We start from the raw sequence: 22,431 nt of genomic DNA on the forward strand, positions 1-22,431 counted from the left end.
GTATATCATTATCATTAAGTACATATTTGTTAAATACAAAAAGAATGATAAAAAGTAAAGTAAATAAAATCTAAGAGAAATGGAGCTAATTATGATAAGCACATTTATAAGGTCAAATTTTAGAATATTTCACTGTTTGTTTTTTTTTTTTTTGACACATAATAAAAATGTTACACAAGAAGCATTAAATGAACTTCTCTTTTTGAAGATATCATTATTTACAACATAGCTAGAATCTCCTCTGAGATTTTCGAAGAGAGAAAGGGAAAAAATAACCATAAAATAAATCAAATGATCATACTTCTTTAAAAATATAAGTTAAGCATCAATAAATTATATCAAGCTAGCTTATAAAAATAAGGGAAATAATCTCCTCAAATCTTTTCCTAATTGTGGCTACTCAGTGATCAGACTGTTCAGAAAAAGATTTTTCAACTAAGTGATATAAAATAATAAAGTACCTTTTCTTTTGAAGAAAATCACAATCACTTTGAAACTAACACAGTGACATAGTCTAAAATATAAGTGACCTACTTATTATTTGTAAGCTTAGAGTCCTTGGAAGGAAAGTTATGACCAACCTAGATAGCATATTCAAAAGCAGAAACATTACTTTGCCAACAAAGGTCCATCTAGTCAAGGCTATGGTTTTTCCAGTGGTCATGTATGGATGAGAGAGTTGGACTGTGAAGAAAGCTGAGTGCTGAAGAATTGATACTTTTGAACTGTGGTGTTGGAGAAGACTCTTGAGAGTCCCTTGGACTGCAAGGAGATCCAACCAGTCCATTCTGAAGGAGACTAGCCCTGGGATTTCTTTGGAAGGAATGATGCTAAAGCTGAAACTCCAGTGCTTTGGCCACCTCATGTGAAGAGTTGACTCATTGGAAAAGACTCTGATGCTGGGAGGGATTCAGGGCAGGAGGAGAAGGGGACAACAGAGGATTAGATGGCTGGATGGCATCACTGACTCAATGGACGTGAGTCTGAGTGAACTCCGGGAGTTGGTGATGGACAGGGAGGCCTGGCGTGCTGCGATTCATGGGGTCGCAAAGAGTCAGACTCGACTCAGAGGCTGAACTGAACTGAAGCTTATAGTGTATTTCAGAATTGATCTTACATGTTGGTTATATGGAGTAATGATCTGAGGAATATGTCTCAAACATCATTATAGATCAAAAAAAAAAAATGTCCAAGATCCAAAGCCTGATAATTTTTAAAAAGTTTTCTCTGGCTCTGATATTAAGATTTAATACCACTTGTTTATGAACAAATATAAAATTGTTTATTAGTGAGAAAGATATTTGACTACTTCTTACAAAATAACTCTTGAGTAATCAAGCAAAACTGAGAAATTGTATGGGTAGTCTAATCACCTGCTTTGTTTGGACAAGAAGTTTGCAATAACCTGCACACTTGAAAAAATATTTAAATACAGTCATTTGAAAAGTGTTTATGCTCTCTAATTTTCTGCTTAATTAAATACCAATTTTTAAAATTTAATTTGACAAATATTATTGAGTGCCTGCTATGCCCCAGGCACTTTTCTCTGACACTGAGATCTAAAAAGTGTAAAATTTGATTAGATTTGTATAGATTCTTACCAAAATCTTGTATAGATTGTATAATCTTACCTTGTATAGATTCATACCAAATAGAGATCAGATAAACACAAAATTTCTAACATTAAAAAAAGTAATGTATGGTAAGTAAAATGATAAAGTATTATGATACACATGTACACTTCCCTGCCTGCCCCAAACATACACAACTGAATGGAAAGATCAAAGAGTTTCACAGAGTGCATGCAAACTGAGGTGGGTCTGGAAGGATGAAAAACTTTTCACAGGAGAACATAACGAAGTGGGCAAAGATTTGAAGCCATAAAATAAGTGATGCATTTGAGAGTTTGGCTGTATCAGGGAGAACTGAGAAAGTAGTACAGGGGCTAGTTGCTGAAGACAGATGCCCTTGCCCAGCACACTTTATTTTGTGAGCATTGTAGAGGCATATATGGTATAAAAACAAGAGACTTAGTCAGATCCTAATTCTCAAAGCAGTGGTCAGTGATGTTTGGAGAAATATTGTACACATGAAATAATTCAAGAATAGTATAGTGTTAAGCTTAAATATGAAGTACTGACAAGTTCTATATTTCAGGAACGGAGAGAAACATTTTGCAAACAAAGGGAACGGGGCTAACACAATCACAGTAGTGAGCTAACTGGTTACCCTAGATCAGTTAAAATACAGGATTTCTGAAAGGGAGAAATGGGAAATGAGGATAGAAAGATGAGAGAAGACAAGACAGTAAAAGGCTTTGAATAACAGGGTCAAGATTAGGGGGCCTTTTTAATGTCCGATATGGACTCAGACAAGAATGTGTCTGCAATACAGGAGACACAGGAGACACGGATTCAATCCCTGGGTTGGGAAGATTCCCTGGAGGAGGATATGGCAATCTGTCCCAGTATTCTTGCTGGAAAAATCCTATGGACGTAGTAGGCTGGTGAGCTACGGCCCATGGGGTCGCGGAAAGTCAGACACAACTGAAGCGACTGAGTGCAGCACAGCAGCAGGGACTCACTAAAGACTTATAAGCAGAGAAGCAGGGAATGACAGAATTAGATCTTCACAATGGACAGTGAAATATATTATAAAGGGGAAAGGTTGTCAGCAGGAGGAAGTTACACTGTTACTGTAACTGTTCCAGCAGCGGGTTATGAGATCCAAGATATACTGGCAGAAAAAGAACGTAGTAGTATCCTGTGAGTACATTCCATCTGAGGACCACGGCTGGTGGATTTGAGAGCTAGCTTTGAAAAGAGATGGGGATACAAAATTAAGTTAAAGGGGACCAGAGAAGTTTGGATATAGTGGAGCAGGTATTCACTGAAGTTCTTAGCAAAGGAGTTATTAAAAAACACCTCATGAACTTCTATCACCATCATTTCATGATCACCAGCTTGCTTCATTATCAAGAGTCTTTAACCCAAGCTGTTTTGTTTGGACATGTTTTGATCTAACATCCTGTATTGCTAGTAAAAGGACAAGATTATGAATTCCTCCTGGCTTGATGTTCTACCATAAATCAAATTTAGAAATCATGTAAATGCTAAAAGTATGTGGAGGTTTGTTTTGGACATTAATCTCACATTCTTACTGGCTACCTGGAGAAATCAACATTGATAAACTTATTCTGTAGGTGAAAGTACTTACTAAATTATATAAAAGTTCCTTGCTTGTCCTAAAATTAAAATTCTTATTTGCAAATGGCATAGTAGGCATACATGAACATTATTGTGATTTAATTAAAACATATAATTGCAAGAGGGGTAAAAATATCTAGCTTATCAGTATTAATTTAATTCTGTTGGTAGTGAAAATATTTCTGAATTAAAACAGCACTTGTCATTTGATTTCATTAGGGAGATTAGTAAAGTAAAAGTGATTTGCCATGATGAAAACAACTAAATTGAAAGCAAGGTTAAAACATAATTATAATAGAAAAAAATCTCAAAAATAAATGGCAAGCCCTCTGAAATTTATTTGCAGGAAATGAAAATGAAAGCAGAAGTAAAGTTCACATGCAGCTCCTCACATAACTATATTTATATAACTGCTTGTCCATGTATTTTTAAAATGTTAGCATTCACAATTTTTCAACAGCAACTAATTTTGTAGAAACATAAAGATTCCCAGTAATAGGTAAAGCTGTATTATTAAGCAACACAAGCAGCCCAAACATTAATATAATTTACATCATTAAAAGCTAACAAAATAAAACTGACTAAATTAACACTGACTCATCCATTATACAGCAACTGCTAAATAACTGTAAAATATATTCCATTCTGTTCATTTCTACTCTAATTATAATGTCTTTTTCTATCCACTTCCATGTTTGTCTGCATTTATCTAAAAAGAATGGGAAAACTAATACTTACCAAAATGGTGGTAACTATCAAAGAACGATTGGATAAGGAATCTGTGATGTTGGCTGGCTTTCCCTTTTGACTTTCTGTCATATTCAGGCCACTGGCTGGATCCCAAGTTCCAATCTATAAAATAGCATATGTACTCTGTAAATCATCCATCAGACACCTGGAGAGAGCACTGCAGAGAAAGTTAAGACTGCTAACACTTATTATTCACCTCTGCTACATTATCTGCTGTTGCTGAAGTAAAGGCTGCTTGTTTTAAGCATGATTCACTGCTTTGTGAAGTGTGTCCAGCGAAGTGTGACATTAAAGAACAAAATGATCCATTGCACTTCTACAGTCAGTGTGGGAGCTTAATTTTCCATTCAAACTTTCATTCACCAAGATAAACTACAGTTGATGATACCTTGATAGTTGGCTGGAAACTCATTAACAGCATATATCTTTTATAGTAATGGATCTATCTTATCCTCTCATTATGATGGTAACATGCCATATTATATGGACAAAGCTAAAAGAGCAAGACCTGGGGATCCAGGATAAATTAATAGGTAAAGGCAACTTAAAAGGGGCATTTATTTGTATTCACAGCACCCCCAGTAAGGTGAAATCACACCCCAAATTACCTCTGGAAGTTTTAAAAATATACCTTTGAAGCTTTTAAAATACTCCAAGAAAGGAGATTACAGCAAAATCTCATCTGGATAACCCATTCTAATACTATCACTTGTATTCTGTTCAGTGTATATTTTAACTATTAGGTTGTTGCAAAAGTAACTGTGGTTTTGGACCATGAATTTTAAATCATTATAACAGGTTCAAACACATCTTTAATAATCAAAATAGGAACCATTACAATCAACATATTTTTGCCAGCAATATGTTGGTTTATTCCTGTAACATAAAAATCCATGCTTCAGAATTCTATGAATTCTTAGAAAGCATTTTCAACCTCCTGCTCATTGTGGAAGCATTTTCCCTGCAAAAAGTTGTTGAGATGCTTGAAGAAGTGGTAGTCAGTTGTCAAGATGCCTGGTGAATATGGTAGATAAGGCAAAACTTCATAGCCCAGTTCATTGAACATTTGAAGCATTGGTTATAAGATGTGTGGTCAGGCCTTGTGGAGAAGAATCGGGCCCTTTCTGTTGACCAATGCTGTCTGTAGGTGTTGTGGTTTTGGTGCATTTCATCCATCTGATGAGCATACTTCTCAGGTATAATGGTTTCGCTGGGATTCAGAAAGCTGCAGTGGATCGGACTGGCAGCAAACCACTAAACAGTGACCATGACCTTTTTTTGGTGCAAATTTGGCTTTGGGGAGTGCTTTGGAGCTTCTTCTCAATCCAGTCACTAAGCTGGTCATTGTGGGTTGTTGTATAAAATCCACTTTTTGCTGCGTGCCACAATCCAATCAAGAAATGGTTCAAGATAAGACAACACTTCAAAATGACTTTTTTTTTTTTTTTTTTTGCCAGCTCACAAGGCACCCATTTATCAAACTTTCCAATTTGCCTCAAATGCCAAATAACCATAGAATGGTCAAGGCTGAGTTCTTCTGCAACTTCTCGTGTAGTTATAAGAGGAACAGCCTTCAGTGATTGCTCTCAGTTGGTCACTGCTGACTTCTAATGACCAGCCACTACACTCCTCATCTTCAAGGCTCTTGTCTCCTTTGCAAACTTCTTGAACCATCACTGTACTGTAATACTGCACCTAATATTAATAATGCCCTCTGAAAGGTTAAGCCAAATGCTGTGTTCAGATATATTATACTCAGTGAACACAGTTTATAAAATGACCTCTGGAGATACATAAAAGCATAAGATACAACTGTATATGTAGATTGGTTTACAGACAGTAGTTACGTAAGTGGCTTACATATCTGCACTATTGCATGCCATGTAATAATAGTGACCACTAACAGAGAGCAGAAGCAAAGGAGACACAGAGTCAGTGTTTTCATCAGCATTAACTTTTCCTCACCCTCTCAAACCTGGGAGTCACCAGTAGTGAAATTTGTCTTTCTTATGTCCCTAGCCAATTACCCAAACAAAGCTATAAATTATTAATTTATTTTAATATAAAATTTTGTACATAAAGAGCTTTCTCAATTACAGATGAACCCATCATAAGTTGAAATATTAAGTCAAAAATGCATTCACTATAACAACCTACCAAACATCCTAGCTTGGCCCCGCCTACCTTAAACATGCTCAGAACACTTATATTAGCCTGCTGCTAAGTCACTTCAGTCTTGTCTGACTCTGTGCGACCCCTTAGATGGAAGCCCACCAGGCTCCCCCGTCCCTGGGATTCTCCAGGCAAGAACACTGGAGTGGGTTGCCATTTCCTTCTCTGAAGCATGAAAGTGAAAAGTGAAAATGAAGTCACTCAGTCATGTCCGACCCTTAGCGACCCCATGGACTACAGCCTACCAGGCTCCTCCGTCCATGGGATTTTCCAGGCAAGAACACTGGAGTGGGGTAGTTGGGCAAAATCATCTAACAGAAACCTTGTTTTATATAAAGTGCTGAATATATCATATAATTTATAGAATACGGTATTGAAAGTGAAAAACACACTGGTTGTATGTCCAACAGGATGGTTGTAATGGTACTGGTTGGTTATCCCAGTGATGGAGTGGCTGACTGGGAGCTGCAGCTCAATGAGCTGCCAGCATTACAAGAAACTGTCATACTACACATCACCTGCTCAGGAAAAAAAGATCAAAATTCGAAGTATGGTCTCTACTGAATATGCATCACTTTTGCATTATCACCATTATAAAGCCAAAAAATCATAAGTTGGGAACTGCCTGTAAATTAAATTATTTTTAAAGTGACATTGATTTGAAAGTGAAAGTGAAAGTCACTCAGTCATGTCCAACTCTTTGTGACCCCATGGGTTACAGAGTCCATGGAATTCTCCAGGCCAGAATACTGGAGTGGGTAGACTTTCCCTTCTCCAGGGGATCTTCCCAACCCAGCAATCAAACCCAAGTCTTCCACATTGCAGGCAGATTCTTTACCAGATGAACCCCCTACCTAAATATGCTAATAAAAATCTCATTGGTTTAAATCCAAATTAAATGTTATTATCTTTTCTATTTTCTTTACATTTTATTATATGTGCTCTTTTGGATCTCTCCATTTGTATAGCTTTATCAGTAACTTTTTAAGGTGTTTATCTTCCTTTAATTGGAGTAGTACAAGAGTAGAAATGTTAACAATTTCTGTTCTTCATAAAAACAAATGTCATTCTAATAGTTGTATATAAATATAGACCCCCATGTATTTTTTTCAACAACTCATTTGGGGATTCAATGTAAATGTATTTAATAATGTAAAAAAATCTTGTCATATTTTCTAATACTTAATTTTCTTCTTACCACCTAAAACTATATATTTCTGGTATTTTTGTCAATAAAACAAAAAAGTCAAATAATACAATAAGGGGAAAAAAGAAAACAATCTTGATTCAGCATTCTTTCCAAAGTAAATTACATACTGGTCAATTAAATTACTTTAAAACTGTGACTACCTTGATGTCATAAAGAGACTAATTACAATTTCGATTCAATAATGAAAGGTTTTCAGGGGCCAGATGGGTAATATCAATGTGTAAAGTGAAAGGGCATAAGCCAGTAGTAAGAATTTCTAGGCTAAAATGTGAAGTTTCTAAATCTCAAAAACATCTCAAGGCAGAAAAGTAACTGCGGCCCACTAACCCAACCTGCTCTGCTGTGTGCCTTGGGCTGCACACCCAGAATAAGTACTTTTTTCAAATCTCTAACAAGGCATCACCAGAGTTAGAAGAGGCCCTGCTGAGGACCTGGGTGGAGGACAGAAGGGAGGTCAAACCTAGAATTCCTGCTGACCTGCTTAAATTGTTTCAAATTCAAAATCACTAAAAAAAAAACAAACCCAAACAAAAATGCCCTGTTGGCTAAATAGACATCTGCAGACTGTATTTTGCAGTGACTGGTACTTTTCTGATCCTGATCTATGATTAATACCTATTACACATTTGTCCCTTAGATTTAATTGTCTTTTTCTTTCCCCACTGTTGGCTAAATAGTTAGATTTTTTTCAGACATAATTCTGTTAGCAAAGCACTGGCAGGCATCATTTGCCCAGTGTCATCTGCCTAATGACAAGCTTGACTACTAAGTTTTTCAACTTTCTAACAAATCATTAATACAAAACATTGTCCATTTCACTTACTGTTATCTTCCAGGATTACACTTACAAAAAATAAATTAGCTAAATGTTTACTCATCTAAACCTACTAATCTAGGTTCATTTTCTATTGGTTGTTTTTCTAGCACTCTTTGGATGAAGGGGTTCTGGCTCATGAATCCATGATCACCTATAATCACAAATATTAGGTATCCCTCTTTATAAGTCTCAGGTTTCTACATAGAATATTAGAATATTTCAGAAATTTCAGTGGCATAACAATTTAAATCAAATAAAATTTTGTGTGATTCCCCGATTTTTAAGTCTCTTAGAACTATATGATTCAAAAATTTCTGTTGATTGAAGAAATTGCCACCAGTGGGGCTTTTTGTTTTGTTTTAATCACAAGAGCCATAGACTAAATCAAGACAATCCTTTTTCTTGCGATGTATCTTCAGAACCATAATTTTTTCATTATATTATTCAATCAAGTCATTTAACATTATTTTCAGTTTCAAAATGTAATAAAGATATCTAAGTACTCTTGACCTCAAAGAGTTATGTTAAATAGAGTGAGTCTATCTGTTGGTTTATGTGAATACTTCAAGTTTACAGTTATCTTCGTGGTATAGCAACCCTCTTTACAATTTAAAATGTCATGGTTTGGATAAGTCATAAGTTCACTTTACTTATAAGCATAAAATTAGATAGAAGTAATACAAAAGTACTTCAAAAATCACAAAGAACAATAGAAAATCATAGTATTACTCATTTTTCTGTTTTATGTTCTGAATAGTTCTTTAATTTGCTCTTCTTCATAAAAAGAATGTATATTATTGATATCAAATTATAAAACATACAAATAGAAAGGAGAACGTCAATTTAAACTTTGAAGCTAAGCACATACCCATGTCAATCATAGCTAATGATTTAATGTATTTTCTTTAATTCTTTTATCTTTATATGTATTTTCCTTACATAATTTCCAATACAGTCTTGTAGGTAATCTCCCAGACTCGGAAGGGTGTGTCAGATCACCAGGATCCTATTACATCTCCACAATTATCACCAGGGAACTGGGCCACATTACTTTTCTCCGACTCAATTTCCTCATCTATAAATGGGGATATAACTTTGTCTACCTCAAAGAGCTATTGTGAGGATCAAGTGATAAACACTGTAATGTGTTATATAGTGAAGTCCCTCAGTCGTGTCCGACTCTTTGCAACCCCATGGACTATAGCCCAACAGGCTACTCTGTCCATGGGATTTTACAGGCAAGAGTACTGGAGTGGGTTGCCATTTCCTTCTTCAGAGGACCTTCCCAACCCAGGGATCAAACCCGGGTCTCCCGCACTGTAGGCAGACACTTTACCATCTGAGACATGAGGGAGTCCCAATGTGTTTATAAGTGGGCTACAGTTCAGTTCAGTTCAGTCGCTCAGTCCTGTCCGACTCTTTGCGACCCCATGAATCGCAGCACATCAGGCCTCCCTGTCCATCACCAACTCCCGGAGTTCACTCAGACTCATGTCCATCGAGTCAGTGATGCCATCCAGCCATCTCATCCTCTGTCATCCCCTTCTCCTCCTGCCCCCAATCCCTCCCAGCATCAGAGTCTTTTCCAGTGAGTCAACTCTTTGCATGAGGTGGCCAAAGCACTGGAGTTTCAGCTTTAGCATCATTCCTTCCAAAGAAATCCCAGGGCTGGTCTCCTTCAGAATGGACTGGCTGGATCTCCTTGCAGTCCAAGGGACTCTCAAGAGTCTTCTCCAACACCACAGTTCAAAAGCATCAATTTTTCGGTGCTCAGCCTTCTTCATAGTCCAACTCTCACATCCATACATGACCAATGGAAAAACCATAGCCTTGTCTAGACGAACCTTTGTTGGCAAAGTAATGTCTCTGCTTTTGAATATGCTATCTAGGTTGGTCATAACTTTCCTTCCAAGGAGTAAGCATCTTTTAATTTCATGGCTGCAGTCACCATCTGCAGTGATTTTAGAGCCCAGAAAAATAAAGTCTGACACTGTTTCCACGGTTTCCCCATCTATTTCCCATGAAGTGATGGGACCGGATGCCATGATCTTCGTTTTCTGAATGTTGAGCTTTAAGTCAACTTTTTCACTCTCCACTTTCACTTTCATCAAGAGGCTTTTTAGTTCCTCTTCACTTTCTGCCATAAGGGTGGTGTCATCTGCCTCTCTGAGGTTACTGATATTTCTCCCAGCAAAATTATTATATAAATTAATATATCCTATTTCCATACTATTATGAGTATTTTCTTCTGGTATTAAAAATTAATTACATTCAAAATTTTAATGATTATAAAATAGGAACATTATATAAACATATCACAGTTTACCTAAGGCTGTTGATGCTTGACAGAAAATCACAAAATTCTGTAAAGCAATTATCCTTCAATTAAAAAATAAATTTTAAAAATAAGTCTTTAGTAAAACACAGTTATTTACAAATATTTGCCCACATATTTTAGTATTTTAAAAACAGATTCCTAGAATTGGAATTACTAAGCCCCCCAAAAAATAAAAATGAGTCAAGATTGTTAGTACATGTTGCTATATAGCTTTTCAAAACTATTACTGTGTTCATTATGATCCACCTGACCATATATAGCATAATAAAACTTCCTCACAATTCATTTTCTACTTTTTTTCTGATATACAATGGGTTCTTCATTTCTTTTTTAATTGAAGTATAATTGCTTTACAATATTATATAAAGCAATTGTATAAATTGCGTAGTTTCTACTGCACAATGGAGTGAATCAGGTGTATGCATGCATATATACCTTCCCTCTGAACCTCCCTCCCACCCATCATGTTAAAATATATATTCATAAGAATTTTATATATACACAATGTGCTTTACTTTTTATATTTCTCAGGATTTAAAAAAATTCTTCATATAATTTTGTGTGGTAAACTACATTTTATCTTTTGTTGCTTTGATTTATTTTCTCATGTAGAAAAACATTTATTTATTTTTTTTTTAGAAAAACATTTATATTCAGATGATTTTAAAGTTATTTATCTGAGTATCTCATTAATTAGTTGATGCTTTACTTATTTATCTTTGTTTCTGACAGTTTTCTCAGCATAAATTTTCTTTGTTTTGTACTTTATATTACTCCTTTGGCTGAGATAATGTTTTCTTTCCTCTCCTGAGATATATAATTGTTTGCCTCATCTGTAATTAGCATTTTGACATTTCTTCTAAACATGTATGTTAGCACTTTTCCTTGTGAGCAGAATCAGTGGGACAGGTTTTTTAATTGTCTGTGGAATTTGAAATAATAATTTTTGACAAGTATACCAAAAACTTTCTCAGGTAGAAACAAAACAAACACTTCCAGCAGGGTGTAAAATATTAGTTATATATGAAGTCAAGCTCATTTAAGGTTAAGAAATAATTTATCTACTAAAAAACATTTGGCATCATAGAATCTATTAAAATTCTATTTACACTCTCCTCTTGGCATTTGCTAACAATATAGTCATGGATGTTGGGGAATAAGGAAAAGAATGATACAGTTTTTCATCACAGAACAATATAAAAAGGAAAACTTCTCTGATTATACATAATTTTTACTTAATTTTAGACAAATATGTTTTGAGCAAAGAGCATAACTGGCAATTTTCTAAAGGCCTGTTTGGTGATCATGAGAAACCACACTGTACATTATATACAGCCTTAGCACAATGTGGAGTCTCTATCAGAAAATAATGTTGCTTTAAAAAAAAAATTCGTCCTGATTTATAAAAGAATGATATTAGAACATTCTCTAACACCATACATAAAAATAAATTAAAATAGACTAAAGACCTATATACAAGACCAGAAACCATACAACTCCTAGAGGAAAAAATAGGTAGAACAATCTTTGACATAAACATAGCAATATATTTTTGGATCTGTCTCCTAAAGCAAAGGGAATAAAAGTAAAAACAAATGAGTCCTAATTAAAATATTTTTCATAGAAAAGGAAACAAAATTATCAACAAAACAAAAAGACAACCTACTGAATGGAAGAAAATATTTGCAAATGATATGACCAATAAGGGTAGTTAATATATATGCGACATATATAAGTGTTAGTTCTCAGTCATGTCTGACTCTTTGTGACCCCATGGACTGTAGCCTGCCAGCCTCCTCTATCCATGGAAATCTCCAGGCAAGAATACTGGAGTGGGTTGCCATTCTCTTCTCTAGGGACTCCCGACCCAGGTATTAAACCCATGTCTCCAACGTTGCAGGTGGATTCTTTACCTGCTGAGCCATCAGGGTTCCTTAAATAGCATGTTCAATTCAAAATCAGGAAAATAAATAACCCAAATAAAAACTGGGCAGAAGAACTGAACAGACATTTTTCCGAAGAAGAAATGCAGATGACCAACAAGTATATGAAAAGATGCTCAACATCACTAATCATCTTGGAAATGCAAATCAAAACCACAGTGAGATACCAACTCATACCTGTCAGAACTGCTATCATCACAAAGAACACAAATAACAAATGTTGGTGAGGATGTGGAGAAAAGAGAATTTTTGTACACTTTGGTGGGAATGTAAATTGGTACAGCTACTATGGAAAAGCTATGGAACTTTCTCAAAAAAACTAAAAATACAACTACCATAGAATGAGCAATTTTGCTCCTTGGTATATATCCAAAAAAAAAAAAAAAAGACCAAAAAAAACAAAACAGAAAACACTAATTCAAAAAGATAAATTCACCTCATTGTTCACTGAAGCATTATGTACAATTGTCAAGACATGGAAGCAATCTAACTGTTCATCACAGATAAATAGATAAATAGATTTTATATATATATATAAATACATATATAATTATTATATATGTACATATATATATATATATATATTTACATACTCTCTCTCTCACACACACACAGACACACACACAAACATGCAGAGACCAAACCTGTGTCTCCTGCATTTGCAGGCTGGTTCTTTACCACTGAGTTACCAGGGAAGCACCAATGTAATTGGTGGGCTGCATATTTCTCTGTTAACTAGTGCATCTATTCTTTCTAGATAACTTGCAAACTCAGGTTTCTCAAGCCTACATGGAACATGAATAGTGGGCACTGAGTTTTTTCAACATAGCAGTTTTCTTACTATGTATTAACAGGTAGGTAATTGGAGAAGGAAATGGCAACCCACTCCAGTACTCTTGCCTGGAAAATTCCATGGACTGAGGAGCCTGGTAGGCTACAGTCCATGGGGTTGCAAAGAGTCGGACATGACTGAGCGACTTCACTACTATTAACAGGTAGACAGTTTTTGCCTTCATTTACTTCACCCCTTCCAGTGTTAGGGCTTCCCAATGGCTCAGCGATAAAGAATCCACCTGCAATTGCTGGAGACACTGGTTCAATCCCTGGATCAGGCAAATGCCCTAGAGAAGGAAAAGGGAACCCACTGCAATATTCTTGCCTGGGAAAGGCCATGGACAGAGGAGCCTGGTGGGCTACAGTCCATAGCGTCACAAGAAAGTTGGACATGGCTTAGTGACTAAACAAAAACAGTAACACAATGCAAAGAACTCCTCAGTTAATGACTTTTCTAAAACTGTCTATCAACCAGTTAACATAAGTCTGGAATTTCACCATTTGAGAACTATAGCATTAATATGAGAACAGGAAATCAATGAGTATATAATGATCTTACAGAAAGGGCTGAATAATCTAAACATGGATTTTTTTTCACCACTGATTTTTATTTTTGTTTAAGACAAAGTCTAAACATAATTAAAGAGTTAAGAGACAGGTGATACTTTTGATTTTTAAAATACAATTTGAATCAATGAATTTACTCAAATATAACTCTGATAACATTCAATTAAGGGTCATTGTTTTGCAAGGATAAAAAAGTACTTCAGAGATGACTTTGAACTCAAATCAATGCATTATAATTATGTTTAGTACACATGCATGCTATTTGCTAAATTGCTTCAGTTGTGTCCAACTCTGCGACAGTTATGAAGCAAAATAATAACTATAAATACACTGACACAAACTGAAAAATATCAGTACAGTTATGAAATTTGGCATGTAATGATTCTTTGTATAACTCAGACAAATTAAACAGTAAACATCTTCAAAGACAGACACTAAGTTTGGGTCCTTCCTAGGATCAATTTTTGCTTTTCAAGAAGCAAATGACACATTTACCACAGGTGTAGAGATTGTTGGTCAACATCATCATTATCACTGCTTTCCTAAAGACAGGAAAAAGAAATCTTAGCTCCTAGGAAAGTTAGGGGTCATTGTTGCCATGGAGACCAAGGTGTATGTACCAAGAGTCATCAAAGAGAAAGATAAAAGCTGCTATGCATTATGTGAAGTTGCTCAGTCATGTCCCACTCTTTGCAACCCTATGGACTGTAGCCTACCAGGCTCCTCAGTCCATGGGATTTTCCAGGCAAGAATACTGGAGCGGGTTGCCATTTCCTTCTCCAGGGGATCTTCCTGACCCAGGGATCAAACCTGGGAATCCCGCATTGTAGGCAGATGCTTTACTGTCTGAGCTACCAGGGAAGCAAATGCTATGCATTAGGTGTTTACAAAAAAAAAAAAAAAAATCCTCAGTGATCTAATGTAGATTTTCAGATTTAGATAAATTTTGGACTGTAAATCCATTCAGATATCTTTTCAGAGGGGGTTAATGATTCTTCTGACAAGACAAAGATCAACAGTAAAATTTTATGCAGAAATTACCACTCTTTCTTTAAATATATATATATTGTACAAAAAAGTTTCTTTAAATGCACTTTGAAACATGTTCTCTTTCTGGAACATCAGATCAGATCAGATCAGTCGTTCAGTCGTGTCCGACTCTTTGCGACCCCATGAATCGCAGCACGCCAGGCCTCCCTGTCCAACACCAACTCCCGGAGTTCACTCAGACTCACGTCCATCGAGTCAGTGATGCCATCCAGCCATCTCATCCTCTGTCATCCCCTTCTCTTGCCCCCAGTCCCTCCCAGAATCAGAGTCTTTTCCAATGAGTCAACTCTTCGCATGAGGTGGCCAAAGGACTGGAGTTTCAGCTTTAGCATCATTCCTTCCAAAGAAATCCCAGGACTGATCTCCTTCAGAATGGACTGGTTGGATCTCCTTGCAGTCCAAGGGACTCTCAAGAGTCTTCTCCAACACCACAGTTCAAAAGCATCAATTTTTCGGTGCCCAGCTTTCTTCACAGTCCAACTCTCACATCCATACATGACCACAGGAAAAACCATAGCCTTGTCTAGACGAACCTTTGTTGGCAAAGTAATGTCTCTGCTTTTGAACATGCTATCTAGGTTGGTCATAACTTTGCTTCCAAGGAGTAAGCGTCTTTTAATTTCATGGCTGCAGTCACCATCTGCAGTGATTTTGGAGCCCCCCAAAATAAAGTCTGACATTGTTTCCACTGTTTCCCCATCTATTTCCCAGGAAGTGATGGGACCAGATGCCATGATCTTCGTTTTCTGAATGTTGAGCTTTAAGCCAACTTTTTCACTCTCCACTTTTACTTTCATCAAGAGGCTTTTGAGTTCCTCTTCACTTTCTGCCATAAGGGTGGTGTCATCTGCATATCTGAGGTTATATGTTTGTAAACTCAGACAGGCACAGTCTCACTACTAATCCTCACTCTTTCCATATATTATCAAAATATTTGAGTTTTTAGCAAGAAGTCTATGGATTGTTGATAGCAGTTCCTCTACCAGTGGGTAAAAATGCAAGTAGTGAATATTCAGAAAGCACAGATTTTAGAAGTTGAATCTTTATTTGATAGTAAAATATAATGAATTCAAACTTTTGCTATACTATGCTAAGTCAGTTCAGTCGTGTCCGACTCTGTGAGACCCCATAGACGGCAGCCCACCAGGCTCCCCGTCCCTGGGATTCTCCAGGCAAGAACACTGGAGTGGGTTGCCATTTCCTTCTTCAATGCATGAAAGTGAAAAGTGAAAGTGAAGTCACTCAGTCGTGTCCAACTCTTAGCGATCCCATGGATTGCAGCCTATCAGGCTCCTCCATCCATGGGATTTTCTAAGCAAGAGCACTGGAGTGAGGTGCCATTGCCTTCTCTGTTCAAACTTTTACAGGTTTGCAAATATGGGTCATCTTGATTTATGCTATTTATATAAATTTTTAGTTTTGTAGAAACTGGCAAACATATATTCCATAAGATGGCTCTTGATAGCCACTTTTCTTTCTCAAGATTGTCCCTAAGGGGGCTAATTTTATTCTAAAAGCATGCTGAGGCTTAGTTTGATCTTTGTGTTTTTTCTAGATTAATATGATATTAATAAAACAGCCACATTTCAATACGGATTTATTAGGCCTTTGCACTGAGAAGACAGAACATTCTATTCTCTAAGTTCTATTTTAATATATTAAATATCACATTTAGGAGACTATCAGAAAAATAACCAGAATAGATAGGAAATTCTGATGCTACCCAAAGGGCAAGAGACGTACACAATTATGATTTTAATTTAATGTTTCTATTTAGATGAAAATTTAAAAAAATCCATTTAAATAACAAATAAAATATAATAGCAAGAGATTGATTTTTTTTTTCCTTGGAAAGCTCATAATGTACATAGTTGTCACAAAGAACATTCAGTAAGAAAATTCAATCAGGTGGTAAAATAAAGCAATTTTACTATTGTACTTATTATTGTACACAGTTTCTTGGAAGGAATTGTTTTTAAAGTCTAAGTGTTTTTTTAATGGCCTTTAGATAGCTCATTTTGCAATGGAAATGACCCATTATCATGTACTGTCATCAACTCAGTTCAAACCTATTTGTGTAAAACCCTCCTAACTGTTTTTGCTCTAAACAGAACCTTTTTGATATCATATTCTAAGAACCACCTGAATATTTCTTAATATCTATTGCCATTAGTCATGTTTTTGTTCCATCTGAAACTGGTCTTTCCTAAAATATAGCTAAGTCTCAGAGTACAAGATAAGTAAAGTCAAACCATTTCCAATGGTAAATCATATCATAGTTACATATCCTTTAAAAAATCTATTAATTTTATTGTCAGTTATAAATAAATTCGTATATCTCCAATGTAGTACCCAGGTGAAGGGTCTCCTGGTTATAATTATAGCAAAGGATGTGGAGGGAAGTAGATGGATTCTAAATGTATTTTGAAAGTGAAATATACAACATGATCTTTGGACAATGATTCAAGCTGGGAAAATCATTTATTGTAATTTTCCTTTTTGTACTGTTATTAATCTCAATTGTTGTTCAGTCACTAAGTTGTGTCCAACTCTTTGCAACCCCATGGACTGCAGCATTCCAGGCTCCTCTGTCCTCTTATCTCCTGGAATTTGGTCAAATTCATGTCTATTTAGTTGGTGGTGCTATCTAACCATTCATCCTCTGCTGCCCTCTTCTCCTTTTGCCTTCAATCTTTCCCAGCATCAGGATCTTTTCCAATAAGTCAGCTCTTCACATCAGGTGGCCACAGTAATGGAGCCTCAGCTGCAACATCAGTCCTACCAATGAATATTCAGGGTTGATTTATTCAGGATTGACTGGTTTGATCTCTTTGCTATCAAAGGGACTCTCAAGAGTCTTCTCCATCACCCAATCCCAAAGCATCAATTCTTTAGCACTTAACCTCCTTTATCATCCAACTTTCACATCCATACAACACTACAGGAAAAACCATAGCTTTGACTATATGGAACTTTGGAGGCAAAGTGATGTCTTTGCTTTTTAATATATTATGTAGGTTTGTTTTAGCTTTCCTTTGAAGAAGCAAGCATCTTTTAATTTCATGGCTGCAGTCACTGTCTGCAATGATTTTGGAGTTCAAGAAAATAAAATCTATCACTGCTTCCACTTTTTCCCCTTCTATTCACCATGAAGTGATGGGATCAGATGCCATGATCAATACCAGGCTCTTAAAGAAAGAAACTGTCTTAGCATTGCCTGAGGAAAACAAAGTCATTTACTGTCTTATATCCTTAATCTTCTTCCTCTGTTTCAGAGAAAGGACTGCCATGTCCCAAGGGCTTTTTTGGACAGACATGGTTGGATGTGTATGCAATATTCTTGACCTTTCTTATACCTGACCAGGTACATCTGTGAATGACTACAGGAAGGAAGAAATTAGCACCTCCCCTCCGGAAGCTGACCAGATCCAGGAAATATTTGACTTTAGCTCCTCCCCTTTCAGTACAAAAGAAGTCTGATCTAACTCCTGGCTTTTTGAGTAAAGACATTATTTCTTGCCCCAATTAAACCAATAATAATAATAGATGTGACTGCTTGTTTATGCAGCACGGCTGACCCTTCTTAGACCATGACTAACTGGGGTGGGTTCTTACCAAGGTCCCTGGTGAGCCAAAGGAGAAAGAATTCACTTTGATTTATGATTCGTAGCTAAGTGGAAAGCTGTATCCAGAGTAGCATTTTAACCCCAAGTTCAGTTCCATGAATATGTCCTACTTCTATTTGTCAGAAGTATACAGGAAGCTCCACAGTCACAAATATCAGAAGTATGTATTATACTGTCATTAACTGTTTTAATCCTAAGATTAACATTTGAGAAAACAATTCAAAATATATCTGTTTACTGTACATACAAACAAGAGGTCTTTATTTTAACATATATGACTGTCCAATCCTTTGTTATAATTTTATGCATTCATTTATTATTGGCAGGTTTTCTTCACTAGAGTATAACCATTGTAAAGGCATAAAATAGATGTTAATCGAATATTTGTTAGGGAATTAAATGAATAAATAAAGTCAAAGATGATAAGAATCAAAAAAGAGGCAGTAGCATGAGCAGATAGGATTGAGGATAGTTAAAATTCCTAGCCTTATTCATATTAATGTAGTATTTTTAGGTTCTTTTAGAGACCACGATATCTTTTTCTTCAGCCAGTACAACAGGGAAGTCCATTTCTCTCAGCTTTTTTTGAGGTGGGGAATTGGGCATAGAGAAGTTGGGTGGAAGGATGAAGTTCATACACTTGTGATAGAACTGGAATTGTAATTTAAGTCTCCTGAATTACCATTTATTGAACCTTTCAAAATGTGAACTCTATCAATGTAGGAACTCTGTCTTTTCATCTATGAATTGGTAACTATACTATTTAGGAAAAGACAAAGGTAAAATCAGCAAGACTTATGAGCCTTCAGGAGGCAAATATTGCTATTACCCATGATATAGTTGGAGACACTGTATTTTGAGGGAATAAGAAACCTGTTTGTAAATAGTAAATGGTGGAACAAGGATTTGAGCCCAATTCTGTTTGAATTTAGTCCTTGATCTATTAATCAGACTTCTAAATTAAAAAATGAATATATTTCACTGGTTTCTCTGGTGGCTCAGATGGTAAAGAATCTGCCTGCAATGAAGAAGACCTGGGTTCAATCCCTGGGCTGGGAAGATCCCCTGGAGAAGAATGGCCACCCACTCCAGTAGTCTTGCCTGGAGAATTCCACGGACAGAGGAGCCTGGCATGCTACAGTCCATGGGGTCACAAAGAGACACACAACTGAGCAATTTTCACTTTTCATTCCTACAATTTCAAAGTCAAGTCAACCATAATGGCATTTCCAAAATATTTCCACTATTTGGAAAATAGTGACTAAACTAAAATACTGACTAAAGTAAATTCCACTTCCCTTTTTTAGCTGATGACTAATTTTCAAAGGTTCTGAAACAGTTTGATGTGAACTCTAAGTTCCTTTTCCCTATAGCTTATCTTCACCCACTCTTAGGACTTTGTCTTCTCAGGAGATTTGTGCCAATTTCATTCTAAAGTAAATTTCCTTTCCTTTTTTTTTTTTCTCCAGTGTTTGATTTCTAGCTCTGTAACTAGCTCCTTCCACTTTTGCCATATAGGCACCACCATTATCCCTTAAAAACAGAGTCCCAATAGTCTGCTCTTCTTTAAACTAACACTGATGAAGGTTCAGTTAATACCATCTGTCACTGTTTACTCTAAATTATACTCTCAGAAGAGTTTCATGGCTTCATAGTAAAGTTATTCCAAACTATATCTTCCCAAGCAATCCACAGGACTCCAGGCTATTCTGTCTTTGAAATCACAATGTATACATTGCAAATATGATTGCAAATATCTTGACAAGGTGTTCACGGTATGACACAAACCAGCATTTTAGCTCTATTTCCCACTTCTACAGTATGTGAGAGAATGTGTGTGTGTATATAATATGTATGTGTGTGTGTGTGTGTGTGTGTGTGTGTGTATATATATATATGGCTCATGCTTGGTCATGTCCAACTCTTTGTGACCCCGTACACTGTGGCCCTCCAGGCTCCTCTGTCCAGGAGATTTATGAGGCAAGAATACTGGAGTGGGTTGCCATACCCTTCTCCAGGGGATCTTCCCCACCCAGGGATCGAACTCAGGTCTCCTGCATTGCAGGCAGATTCTTTACCACTGAGCCACCTGGGAAGCCCTATGCATATATATATATATATACATATATAAATCAAATAAAATATTAGTGCATATAAATTATCAAGTGAGAATATATGCATATGTGTGCTCAGTCATATTTGACTGTTTGTAGCTCCATGGACTGTAGCCCATCAGGTTCCTCTGTCCATAGAATTTTCTAGGAAAGAATACTGGAGTGGGTTGCCATGTCCTCCTCCAGAGGATCTTCCCAACCCAGTGACAGAACTCAGGTCTTGTGCACTGCAGGCAGATTCTTTACCATTTAAGCCACCAGGAATCCCAAGAATGCTGGTGTTGGTAGCCTATCCCTTCTCCAGGGGATCTTCCCAACCCAGGAATCAAACTGGGGTCTCCTGCATTGCAGGTGGATTCTTTACCAGCTGAGCAACCAGGGAAGACTGTGTATGTGTACATATATATGTATAAATCTATATATATCTATGGGAGAAGGCAATGGCACCCCACTCCAATACTCTTGCCTGGGAAATCCCATGGACAGAGGAGCCTGGTGGGCTAAAGTACAGGGGTCACAAGAGTGAGACATAACGACTAAATAACACCAGCAAGTGGATCAAAAGGCCTGCGTAATATGGCAATGGCATCCCACTCCAGTACTCTTGCCTGGAAAATTCCATGGACGGAATAGCCTGGTAGGCTGCAGTCTATGGAGTCGCTCAGAGTCGGACACGACTGAGCGACTTCACTTTCACTTTTCACTTTCATGCATTGGAGAAGGAAATGGCAAACCACTCCAGTGTTCTTGCCTGGAGAATACCAGGGACGGGGGAGCCTGGTGGGTTGCCGTCTATGGGGTCTCACAGAGTCAGACATGACTGAAGCGACTTAGCAGCAGCAGCAGCATACACATCTATGATCAAATGAAACATTATGCATGACTTTCCTATATTGTTACATCTTTTAGAAATTATTCAATTCCTACTAATCTATAAATTCTCTATTATTCTAAGATAATTCTAAGAAACTTGTATGCTGTAATATACTTAATTATACTCTTATCAGAAATATTCTTTTATTACTCTTTTGAAACTTGAAACAGATTTTCCACTGTATTTACTTACAAATGTGTGTTACCTGATCATTCTATAGAAAAAGCCTCTTGAGCCTCTTAAGGATAAGGACTATGTGTAATTAATTTATCAAAACAAATTTTCAAATTTCAGTTAAGAACACGAAATATCAATGAAATGTTAAGGCAACATGTATAACTCACATTATTATACTCCGCTTACCAATAGGATAGATCATAACATATACCTGGTAACTATTACATTCAGGGTATTTCTGTAATTCACAGTTCAGCCTGAAGAAACCTCTAATATTTTCTTTATTTTGAGTCTAAGATAGGACTGGGTCTATGGTAACATGAAGAGCATCACCATTTTTATGTTAATGTGTTGAAATATAAGCAGTGCTTGAGGCTCATCCTAGTGACCTGAGTACTTTCAAAGAATAAGGTAATAGGATTCCCAGTAAATACTGAGATTAGTCCATATGAGCTGACTGAACTTCACCATTATCAATTCCAGCCTTGGGTATCAAGTGATGTTCTCAGTCTTGGAAGCAAGGTAATTAGGAAGTGACAGTCTCACGAATATTTTAGTTTCAGTTTATTATAAGATTCCTGATTTTGCATGGTCTTGACAAAGGATACAAACCAAACTCTCAATGAAAAGAGGTAATACTCCTATTAATTTTACTCATCAATTTGTCATGATATACCTCTTGTCTTGGTGACATTACAAATATGTGTTTTCTCTCTCCTGCATCATTTAATCAACATTTATATATATTTTGTT

The 22,431-nt window shown here is 36.4% G+C and overlaps 1 protein-coding gene across 9 annotated transcripts in view; it reads right to left on the bottom strand.

Annotated features, from left to right (window-relative positions):
- Positions 1-22,431, bottom strand: part of GRIK2 (glutamate ionotropic receptor kainate type subunit 2) — a 731,316-nt gene that overhangs the window by 241,164 nt on the left and 467,721 nt on the right. For all 9 annotated transcript variants that reach the window (XM_061427731.1, XM_061427738.1, XM_061427736.1 and 6 more), the window contains exon 9: positions 3,945-4,058. In XM_061427731.1, the coding sequence (XP_061283715.1) occupies positions 3,945-4,058 (114 nt within the window). The remainder of the gene's footprint in view (positions 1-3,944; positions 4,059-22,431) is intronic.

Source organism: Bos javanicus, chromosome 9, assembly GCF_032452875.1.
Source record: "Bos javanicus breed banteng chromosome 9, ARS-OSU_banteng_1.0, whole genome shotgun sequence".
Classification (NCBI taxonomy): domain Eukaryota; kingdom Metazoa; phylum Chordata; class Mammalia; order Artiodactyla; family Bovidae; genus Bos; species Bos javanicus.